The sequence below is a fragment of the Geotrypetes seraphini genome, chromosome 14, assembly GCF_902459505.1.
Source record: "Geotrypetes seraphini chromosome 14, aGeoSer1.1, whole genome shotgun sequence".
NCBI classification, from domain to species: Eukaryota; Metazoa; Chordata; class Amphibia; order Gymnophiona; family Dermophiidae; genus Geotrypetes; species Geotrypetes seraphini.
Genome location: NC_047097.1, coordinates 146,187 through 158,224, shown reverse-complemented (window position 1 = coordinate 158,224; position 12,038 = coordinate 146,187). Strand labels below are relative to the sequence as shown.

At 43.0% G+C, this 12,038-nt stretch overlaps 1 protein-coding gene across 1 annotated transcript in view; it reads left to right on the top strand.

Annotated features, from left to right (window-relative positions):
* Nucleotides 1-12,038, top strand: part of RNF20 (ring finger protein 20) — a 170,989-nt gene that overhangs the window by 81,469 nt on the left and 77,482 nt on the right. Inside the window, exon 8 of the mRNA XM_033919511.1 lies at nucleotides 9,075-9,152. Within this exon, the coding sequence (XP_033775402.1) occupies nucleotides 9,075-9,152 (78 nt within the window). The remainder of the gene's footprint in view (nucleotides 1-9,074; nucleotides 9,153-12,038) is intronic.

Sequence of the window (12,038 nt, the reverse complement as noted above, 5' to 3'; positions counted from 1 at the left end):
TGCAAAGCCCTTTCTAGTCGATATGCCCTCATAGCCAAAAAATAAAATTTATTCTTTTGTAGTGCCTGGATAGCACCTTAGCATAGGAGGCCTCAGCGTGGCCTGCAGTACACCATTTTAAGCTGCAGTAAGCACATGTTAGTGTTTATTGCAGCTTAGTAAAAGGGCCTCAAAGCAAGGAAAATCTCCAGGGAATATCACTTGGAACTGGGACAGAGCAGGAGAGTGCCTTGGCAACATATGTACAGGAACAAGAGAGTGAGAGATGCAGGCCTTTGGGTGGGGGGGCATGGTGTAGAAGTACACGGAGGGAGGGAAGGAGGGGTCCAAAGAGATGTGCATATGCTGGACTGAGGGTACAAGGAGGGGAAGAAATAATGGATCTAAAAACAGAGGAGAGGGAGAGAGATGGTGGACAATGGGATGGAGGGGGGGAAGGAACAGAAAGGGATCGAAGTTGGACACAAGGGAGGGGGGGATAGAGATACTGGATAGGAGGGTAGTTGGGAGGAGAAAAGGAGGTGGTGGGGAAGGAGGGAGAGATAATGGATGAAAGGGTAGTTGAGAAAAGGAGAGATGGTGGATCTGGAGATGGTGAGGTCCATTGATGCAGCTGCAGAGATGGAGACAAAAAAAGGAAAGATGTCAGATCTCCGGGGGAGTGAAGGGAAACAGAAAGGGAGGACAGAGAATGAAGATGGATGGTTAGCATGGAGAATGAAGAAAACAACAAATGGGCAGGAGACCCTGGCAAGCGAGTTATCAGAAGACAACCAGAGCCTGGGACCAATATGATATGAATAATGACCAGACAACAAAAGATAGAAAAAGTAATTTTATTTTCTGTTTTGTGATTACAATATAATAATAATAATAATTTATTTCTTATATACCGCTATACCGTGAAGTTTGAAGCGGTTTACAATAAAGATACGTTTAGTCAGTACATGGGATGCAAGTGGTTTACATTAAAGATTCATTTTGTCAGTACATGGGATACAAGTGGGTTACAGTAAAGGTATATTTTGTTAGTACATAGGATGCAAGTGGGTTACAATGCAAGTGGTTTACTATCAAGGTGCATTTTGTCAGTGTAAGGGATACAGGTGGGTTACCATAAAGATACATTTAGTCAGTACATGGGTTACAATAAAGATACGTTTTGTCAGTACATGAGATTCAAGGTGGAAAGTATAATTAGTTTCGTGCCTTGGAATTAGGGGGCGAGGTGGAAGGGTCATGGCGAGGAAGAGTTGGGTATGGGAATTTAGAATTTGTTAATTTGAAATGTGTATCCTGCCAGTGCTGGTGTAGGACCTAAAAGAGAGAGGAAAAGTATTTTTATTTATTATGTTTACATCACAGAGCCAGCGTGGTGTTGGGAGAGGTTGTAACCCTTTACTTCAACTAACACTAAGGGGTCCTTTTATTAAGGTGTGCATTTAGCGTACTGTGCTAATCTTTAGTGCGTGCTAAATGAGTACCTTAAATAAGGGAAGTACTTTAATAAAAGGATCGCTAACTATCTTAATAAAAAATTTGGCCTGTGACTTAACCTGTGTTTTAGATTTTGGATGCTTATCTGATTGAGTTTGACACCCTGACCTATATCCTTTTCCTTGGCAGTGACTCCTATCATGGAACCCTGCATCACATAACTATAGTTTGGGTTCCTCTTTCCCACATGCATCACTTTGCACTTGCTCACATTAAACGTCATCTGCAATTTTGATGCCCAGTGCCACAAGGTCCTCTTACAATTTTTCACAATCCTTTTGCAATTTGACAACTTTATTCAGTGTGACATATATACAATAATAGGAGAAATCAGGACAGAGTAAAATAATTTATCCTAGGACAAGCAGGCAGCATATTCTCACATGCGGGTGATGTCATCCACAGAGCCCGGTACAGACAGTTTTAAAAGTGAACTGTCACTTTAAGTTTTAAGAAACTTTGCAACTGTTCGCACTGCGCATGCGTGAGTGCCTTCCCGCCCGACGTAGGCGCACAGTACCTCAGTTCTTTGTTCTCTGCAGAGCGTAAAAGTTGATTTGGACTTCGTCTAGTTTGTGTGTCTCACCTTTCGGCCGTTCTTTTACACTTTATTTTGGTCTAATTGTCTTTTTGTTCTTTAAAAATTTTTTTTTCGTTCTCTCATGGAGGGTTTTTGTCCTTTTAGGGGGTTGTTTCTGCCATTGCGTGAAATATTTCTCAAGGCATCGATCCCATGCTAGTTTTAAGTGCACTTGATATACTGTCTACCAGAATTATGTAAACAGTTTACAGTAGGACTATTGATAAAAACATATAACCAAAAAGTTCTGTTAAAATATACAAGGGGCTCACTTACTAAGACAGACAAATGTGAAAACAAGTGGTGAGAGGGAATACATTATTACATCGAGATAAAATAAAAATAGAGATGAGGATGGAGAACACACTTAGAACTAAGAGACCTTCTCATCGTTCTTCTTCTTCCTTCTCATCAGAGAGGAACCGAAGGCATCGAGGAGCATCATCTCACTAATCTCACCATTCTCCTCCTCATACATCATTATTCAGAGAATTTTCTGAGGTTCGGGTGGTTGATTCTGACCTATCTCAGCACCCTACTGATTCTGAGTGTGAAGCCACCTTGTCTGCTCCAGAGTCCTATGGAATTCCATCAGATCCTTCTCCTCCAAGAAGAAGGTCTCCTCTAGAAGGTCTCTCTTTTACTAAGTTTGTGAGACAGTTGGGACAGGCTTTACCAGTCAAGCTAGAAGCAGACACTGCGCCCAGGGCAGAGTTATTAGATGTCTTAGACTATGATGAGCCACCTAAAGAACTTCTCAAGCCGCCTTTACATAGTCTCCTAAAAGAAGCTTTGTTTTGTAACTGGGAAACTTCTCTCAGGGTTATTGAAGCTCCAAGGAAAATTGACTCTATCTATAGAATAATCAAGTTTCAAGTTTATTTTTGATATACCGTCTATCAAAACAAGTGTCTAAATGGTGTGCAATATAAAAAGATTGTAGAAAACAATTAAAATCCTATATAATAAAAGCATACCGGCACATGCGCTGTTAAAACAGCGTGATCCCTGCCGCTGTGGTGTGTGATCTGTGGCCGTGTTTCATTTTAGAACCCGGTGGCAGGGAACATTCTGGCCACTCCCCTCCTCCCGCCCTCACTCACCAACTGGAAGCGCAGGCAAGCTCTCTCCCTGCCCGTGTCCTCGGCAGGGAACACACCTCCCGCCCTTGCTCACCGCAGCCGCCGTTAATCCGCCTCTTCAGAGCAGTCTGCGATCGTGGCCGGCTTTAAAGAACCTCACAGGCCATTCTCCAACCTTAGTAGCACGTTCCCTCTGACGCACAGGATCGCGTCAGAGGGAACGTGCTACCGAGTTGGAGAGCGGCCTGCGAGGTTCGCTAAAGCCGGCCACCATGATCGCAGGCTGCTTTGAAGAGGAGCAGGCCACAAGACGCCGGGATGGAGGGAGGGTAAGAATTGATCCCCTTGGTAGAGGGAAAGGGGGCTGCTTTGGGGGGAGGGTTGTGCTGGGAGTTGACAGAAGGGGCCATGAAGAAAGAGGGAAAGGGGGCTGCTTTGGGGGGATGGGTGTGCTTGGGGCAAACAGCTTTGCTCTGGGGGAAGACAGAAGGGGCCATGGAGAGACAGGGAGAGGGAAAGGGGCTGCTTTGGGGGGAGGGGTGTGCTGGGAGGAGACAGAAGGGGCCATGGAGAGATAGGGAGAGGGAAAGGGGGTTGCTTTGGGGGGGAGGTGTGCTGGGGACAGACAGCTTTGCTCTTGGGGTAAGACAGAAGGGGCCATGGAGAGACAGGGAGAGGGAAAGGGGGCTGCTTTGGGGGGAGGTGTGTGCTGGGGGCAGACAGCTTTGCTCGGGGGGGGGGGGGTGAAGACAGAAGGACACAGACAGCGGCCAAGGAGAGAGAGATAAAGAAACACAGACAGACATCTATTCTAGCACCCGTTAATGTAATGGGCTTAAAGACTAGTAGGGTAAATAAAAGCAACATTTTATCAAATATTAAAAATACTAGACAAATTCACATTGACGTACATGGAACAAAAGGGAAGTTGGGGAGGGAAAGGTTGTTTAAAATATGATGAGTATGGGATCAAAAGTTTATTTATGAATGCTGGTTGGTTAGAGTTTTTTGTTTTAAAGGTGAAGAGAAGTATTTTTATAGGTGAGGCGATGAGTGAGTAGCCAATGTGCTTTGCGGAAGAGAGGAGTGACATGGTCAAATTTTTTTGCATGATAGATTAATTTGACAGCAGTGTTTTGCAATAGTTGTAAACGGCGGATTTCTATCTGAGTTATACCTTGATAAAGGGCATTACAGTAGTCTATGGTTGAAATTACAAGAGAGTGAATCAGGATATTGATAGAGGGGGGATCAAGAAAAGAAGAGATAGAATAGATGAACCTAAGCTTATGAAAACATTTCTGCATAACTGCACTAATTTGTTGATGAAAGGTGAGGTCCTTGTCTAGAATGACTCTGAGAAGTTTGACTTTACTGTCCATTTGAATTGGGGAAGAATCGATACAAATGGGTAGACACAGATGTTCATCTGGAGAGAGCGAGAAAAGGACACTAGTAGTTTTAAGGATGTTCAGTGAAAATTTTTTATGCTGAAGCCAGAAGCTGATTTTATTGAGTTTTTGATTGATTTCTGTTATTTCATCAGGTGATGTAGGATTTAGGGGGTGGAGTAATTGGATATCATCTGCATATGTAAATACAGTGAACCCTATAGATTGGGCCAAAGTAAGTAATGGTGTCAAGAATATATTACAAAAGAAGGGGAGAAAGAATTGAGCCTTGGGGGACTCCATAGCTTTGGTAAATAGTGGAGGAAATAGAGTCATTGAAACTAATTTTATAGGTTCGATCCTGAAAGTAGGAAGAGAACCATTGCAGAACTGTACCAGAGATACTGATATATTCTAGTTGTGTAAGGAGTAGGGAATGATCAATTGTGTCAAAGGCAGATGTAAGGTCTAAGGAAATCAGAATGGAGGATTTACGATGGTCTTTAAAATAGTGAATTAAGGTTGTTAGACTGATGAGAGTTCAGTAGAATGATTTTTTTGAAAATCTGTTTGGTAGGGGTGCAGAGCGTTAGTTTTTTCAGCAAGATTGGACAGTTGATTGAAGACCAGTTTTTTGATTATTTTAACTAAAAAAGGTGAGTTAGCAATAGGACGGTAATTTGTGATTTGGTTTTCGGATATGTTTATTTGTTTGAGCTTTAGAAATACAAGATCAGATTTCCAAGAAGATGGTATGTAGCCAGTAGAGAGGGTTTGACAAGCCGCAGCATCAATTTACAAGACCGACTAGCCAATATTCCATGTTTGGAAGAGGAGCTTTTTGGTGAGAGGGTAGAGGCGGCTACCCAAAAGCTCACTCAACATGTGCAAAACTGGAATTCATTGAATAAATCCAAAACTAAATCCCAATCATCTAAATAAGCTCCAAAACCAGCTGCTTATGCTTATAAGAGGGGGGTTTCCTGCTGCATCCTCTTCCCCAAACCACCACCACCACAAAAGAGGCAAAAACAACAATGTCCTCAAAAATCAACACAGTTTTTTTTTAAGCGCTTTTAGAGAGTATAACCAACTTACCTCCTCCCCAGCCTATTGGAGATCGACTGCAAATTTACCATCCTCGTTGGGCTCTCATTACAACAGACGCTTGGGTCCTAAAAGTCATCACGGAGAGTTATTCTCTTCGAAACACTCCCTCCAAATCACCCTCCAAGTGAGTCCTCTTTCACATCAGAACAGACGTCCCTTCTTCAGGAAGTCAAAGCTTTGCTTCAACTAATGCCATAGAAGTAGTTCCTCCTTCACAGAAAAATCAGAGGTTCTACTCCAGGTATTTCCTTATTCCAAAGAAAATGGGAGGTCTTCGTCCAATTTTTGATCTCCGAAACTTAAACAAATATCTGGTTATGGAAAAGTTTTGCATGTTATCCCTTGGGACCCTTCACCCCCTTCTGGATCGAAATGAATGCTATCTGAAGTTCAGATATGCATACACACACATACCCATACACCCTGCTCACAGAAAATTCCTACGATTTCGTTTGGTCCATCGTCACTTTCAGTACAAGGTTCTTCCATTTGGCCTGGCATCCTCTCCAAGAGTGCCTTGTAGTAGTAGCAGCAGCTCTACGAGATCACGGGCTCCAAGTTTTCCCATATCTGGATGATTGGTTAATAAAAGCGGCATCACATGAAGCAGTGCTGTCTGCAACAAACCTGATAATAGCATTTTTTCAACATTTAGAGTTCAAAGTCAACTTCCCAAAATCTCAACTTCAACCCTCCCAGCAGCTTCAGTTCATAGGAGCACGTCTTGACACAGTGCATCAAAGGGCTTTCCTTCCGCAGCTCAGACAAGACACGCTAATTCATCTTTGTGAACAAGTCTCTTTTCTAGAAACTATTTCAGCCAAGCAAATGATACATCTCTTGGGTCACATGACTTCCACAGTTCATGTGACATCTTTTGCAAGACTTCATCTTTGCACGGCTCAGTGGACCCTCTTGACTCCTTCTCTCAAAAGATTACAGTCACCTCATCTCTTCAACAATCGCTTCAGTGGTGGATGGATCCAACCACTCTATCCAAAGGTCTACTATTCTACATTCCTCCACATCAGAAGGTGCTCACCAAAGACGTGTCCACATATGCTTGGGAACCCACTTGGACAGTCTTCGTACACAAGGCAGTTGGTCAGTTCAAGAAAAAACATTTCCCATCAACCTGTTGAGACTCAGAGCAATTCGATATGCTCTTCAAACCTTTTTAGAGCAGCCTTTCCAATCAAGTCTTTATTTGCACAGACAACCAAGTAGCAACATATTACATCAACAAACAAGGAGGAATGGATTCTCTCCTTCTATGTCAAGAAGTTCAGTACATTTGGAATCGGGTGATTGCTTGTAGCATATTCCTCAAAGCTATGTATGTACAAGGTTCTCAGAACATTCTAGCCAACAAACTCAGCAGATGTCTTTGATCACACAAGTGTACTCGCAATGGCAAGTACTTGCGCCACATTTTTTCACTATGGGGAACTCCTCAGATAGATCTGTTTGCTTCTCCCCACAATCACAAATTGTCTCAGTAATGTTCCAGGCAGTATTCTCAATGTCTGGAGGCAGATGCTTTTCTTCTGGATTGGTTAGACAAGTTCCTATATGCCTTTCCTCCAGTCCCTCTCATTCTCAAGATATTGGTCAAACTCAAGACAGAATCAGCCATCATGATACTCATAGCTCCTCGGTGGCCCAGGCAACCTTGGTACTCCCTTGTACTTCAGCTGAATGCCAAGGATCCAATCACATTGAAAATCTTTCCATCTCTGTTCACTCAGAATCAAGGGTCTCGTTTACATCCCAATCTGAAATCACTAAACCTCACAGCTTGGTACCTCTCGGCCTGACTTAAGCAGATCATAATCTCTCTAACGCAGTACAAGCCATTATTGCTGCTTCTAGAAAAATTTCTATTCAGCAATGCTATCAACAGAAGTGGACACGTTTCAACATGTGCTGTACTCTCCATTATCAAGATGCTCCATCTTCATCTCTTGTCATCAGTGCTGTATTATCTTCTTCATCTTTTCAATTCTGGACTAAAAACTACTTTGGCCAGAATTCACCTCAGTGCTATTAGTGCTTTCCACCTGCCTGTCAACAATAAATCTTTGGCCTCTCCCTTGTTTCCAGATGTATGAAAGGACTTTACAATTCCAAGCCTACACTCAATCCACCTCCAGTAGTCTAGAATCTTAATGCAGTGCTTACAGCTTTGATGAAACCACCATTTGAACTAATGACTTCTCAAGTTTCTCACTTGGAAAGTAGTCTTCTTAATCTCAATTACGTCTGCCCAGAGAGTGAGTGAACTTCAAGCCTTGATGGCAGATCCACCGTTTACAGGATTTCATCATAATAAGGTGGTCCTCTGTACTCATCCTAAATTCCTTCCAAAAGTGGTCACGGAACTTCATCTCATTCAATCTATTGTGCTGCCAGTATTCTTTCCAAAGCCTCATTCTCATCCTGGAGAAACAGCTCTTCACACATTGGACTGTAAATGTGCCTTGACTTACTCAGGACTGTGGAGTCTGAGTCGAGGAGTTGGAGACAATTTTGGGTACCTGGAGTCGGAGTCGTGGGTACCAGAAACTGAGGAGTCAATCAAAGGATTTATCTACCAACTCCACAGCCCTGGGCTTTCTACATTCAAAGGACTAAGCCACACAGGATATCACCTAAAAACTGTTCATCTTCTTTGATCCTAACAGATTGGGAAAGCCTGTAACCAAAAGGACTATTTCTACATGGCTGGTGGCCTGTATTTCTTTTTGCTGCGCTCAGGCTGGACTGCAGCTCGAGGGATGTGTAACAGCACACAAAGTCCGAGCTATGGCAGCATCAGTAGCTTTCTTACATTCCACTCCCATTGATGAAATTTGCAAAGCAGCTACTTGGTCTTCAATTCATACTTTCACATCTCACTACTGTCTAGAATCCTATTCCAAATGAAATGGCCATAACGGCCAAACAGTATTACAAAATTTATTTTCTTCTAAATACTCCATTCCATTTCAATAAGCTAGGGAGTCCCACATGTGAGAATATGCTGGCTGCTTGTCCTAGGATAAAGCACAGTTACTTACCGTAACAGGTATTATCCGGAGACAGCAGGCAAGTATTCTCACATCCCTCCCACCACCCTAGATTGGCTTCTTAGCTTGCTTACTGAACTGCTTACTGAACCGCCTACATCGGGCAGGAATGCATTTGTGCATGCACAGTGTGGGCAATCGTGGAGTCTCGTAAAAATTAAAGTGACAGTTCACTTTTAAAACTGTCCGTTCCGGGCTCCGTGGATGACATCACCCATATGTGAGAATATCTGCCTGCTGTCCCTGTTAACGCTAAGTAACTACTTTTCCACATCACTGTAAGTGTTGGATTACTCAGCAGAGCCTTTGTCCCTTTTTGCTCATTTTCTTAATTTTCTCTGCTCAGGTGAATTCAAAAGGTTACAAAGTGTACGGTGCTGGAAGCAGTCTGTATGGGGGCACTATTACTATCAATGCCCGTAAGGTAATACATTTGGAAGGCAGAATGTATCTAACATATCTTGTCACCATTCTGTGAGACTGGAAAGTTGTTTTACCTGCTGTTTAGTCAACAGTCATCTAATTGTATGTGAATTATGTAACCTCTCAATAACACTGGAGATGACAAAGGCATTTTACCCCCAAAGCCCGCATTTTCTCCAATAACCCCAAATCTATGGAGTCCGATACCAAGCAAAAATCCTGATTGTCATCCATTCCTCTTTTAATCTGCTCAACTGTTGATATCAATAATGTTTCCACTCCATGTGCAGACCTAAAGCCGTATTGAAAGTGATCTAACTCAGTCAACCAATCCACATACTCTTCCAGCTGAACCAATACTGCCCTCTCAGACACTTTACCAATAACTGGTAGTATCGAAATTGGCCAATAATTGCTCCTTATGACTGGATCAAGATGCCCACCTTTCAAAAGTGGCTTCACTTTTGCACATTTTGCTGAACTCGGAAAAATCCCCTTTGTCAAGGAGTTATTCACAATAAATGTTCTAGTGGTCCTGAATGCTAGGGTCTTGTATCTGAACTAGCAAGTTGCTTGCAGAAAACTGTCAATCATGTTTTCAACTCCACCTCCTTCCTAGGGAGCTGCTCTTGCACCCTCACTTTGTTTTTTGCAAGCTAGTTGCTCAGAAGTGTTTTTGATCTGATCTGCAGTTTTATTATTTTTGGGTATTTTGCTTAGTGTTCTTTGGGGTCTTGGTGCCCAAAAGTTCCCATTTGGTGGGACCTCTCCCTGGGAGAAGACACAGACTCACATGTGGAAAGTCTGCTGCTAGCAGGATTGGTCCCTCGGGGGACACCTAGCTAGCCAACCTCAGGGGCCATCCCCTGCATAGCTGCTCGCATCCCTAATTCAATCAGGAGCTTGCGTACAGGGTGTTGGGCTCCTTGCTGGTTCAGCTGGGATTAACAGTGGGAAGGCTGCATGGCCCTCCTCCCCCTTTTGCGGTGTGGTTTTCTGGGAGGTCCAACCTCTGTCTTACTAGAAGCCAGAAGACCAGGTTCGTCCAGCGAATCTATGAGGCAGATTTCTTCTTCCTTGATTTCAGCTGAAGTCCTATGCTGAAGAAGGAAGGCATCACATGGCACAGTGAAGCCTATTAGGGGGGTAGCTAATTAGGGGGGTAGCTAAAAGTTGAATTTGAAGGTTTCTGACCCCAGAGCCTAGGTCGTCCTCCTCTAAAATCCTTTTCCTGTGATTTTTTTTCCCTTTAGGGAGGTTTCCATGAGTTATTTTTGGTGTGATTTTAAGCTATCTTTTTTTCTTTTGCCTCCATCTGCCTCAGAACTCCTCAGTTTTGCTCAGAATTGACTGGGATGGACTCCTCAGTCCTTTTTACCCTATATCATGTGAGGTTTGTGCTGATGGCCGGCCAAGGAACATCCATATCCCTTGTGGTATGGATCATGCAGGAAGGGGTGGAAACCTCAGCCTCAGTCTCAGCCTCCTTTGAGTCCTCCAGGGCTGGGGATCCATAGGAGGCACTTTTTCAAGGGAAGATTCTCAGGACTCTCTGAATCTGTATTGGCCAAGCACAATTGCATGGGAGCCGCGGAGCCCAGGAGGGACCAGCAGGGGGAGAGACCCCCAATACTAGGCTTCAACCCAGATTTTGTAAGCCTTATGTGGAATGTTTATGTGTATTAAAAACTTTACCGCAAAACAGCCTAAAAAGGATCCAAGTGGTTTAAAATGTATAGTTCATATTCATTAAGAAAAGAACTCCATTTAAAAATAGGAAAGGAAAGAATAAAAGCAAAAGTTAATTTTTGTTTTTTTCATAAAATACTCTTAACAATCAACATCTCAATAATAACAATCTAATAATAAAACAATCAAATCTCAAACCATAACTAATACATACAACTAAAAATTTCCTTAACATAATGCTTGTTTGAACTGCCAAGGGTCCTCAGTATCTGTTAGCAGCACACCAATGGTGATGGTGCAGGGGTTCTTCCCTCAACAGGTGCCTCAACCAGATGAGGATTCAGACTTGGACCAGGAGGTTCAGTCTGTCACAGACTGGGAGGATAGCAAGTCCGATTATCCCAGGATGAAGTGTCCCTGGTAGAAAGAAACATGATGGTAGATAAAGGCCAAATGGCACATCTAGTCTGCCCATTTGCAGTAACCATTATCTCTTCCTCTCTCTTAAGAGATCCCATGTGCCTATTCCACTCCTTCTTGAATTCAAACTAAATCTCTGTCTCCACTACTTCCTCTAGGAAACTGTTCCATACATCTACCACCCTTTCTGTAAAAAAGCATTTCCTCAGATTACTCCTGAGCCTTAACTTCATCCTATGCCCTCTCATTCAAGAGCTTCCTTTCAATTGAAAGAGACTTGACTTGTGCACATTTATGCCACATAGGTATTTAAATGTCTCTATCATATTTCCCCTCTCCCGCCTTTCCTCCAAAGTATACATATTGAAATATTTAAGTCTGTCCCCATACACCTTATGACAAAGACTACATACCATTTTAGTAGCTGTTGGACCGACTCTATCCTTTTTATATCTTTTTGAAGATGCAGTCTCCAGAATTGTACACAATATTCTAATTGAGGTCTTGCCAAAATCTTATACAGGGCATCAATACCTCCTTTTTCCTACTGGCCATAACTCTCCCTATGCAATCTAGCATCCTTCTAGCTTTTTCCATCACCTTTTCAACTTGTTTAGCCACCTTAAGATCAGGGGAGTGTGTGGCGCAGTGGTTAAAGCTACAGCCTCAGTACCCTGGGGTTGTGGGTTCAAACCCACGCTGCTCCTTGTGACCCTGGGCAAGTCACTTAATCCCCCCATTGCCCCAGGTACATTAGGTAGATTGTGAGCCCGCAGGG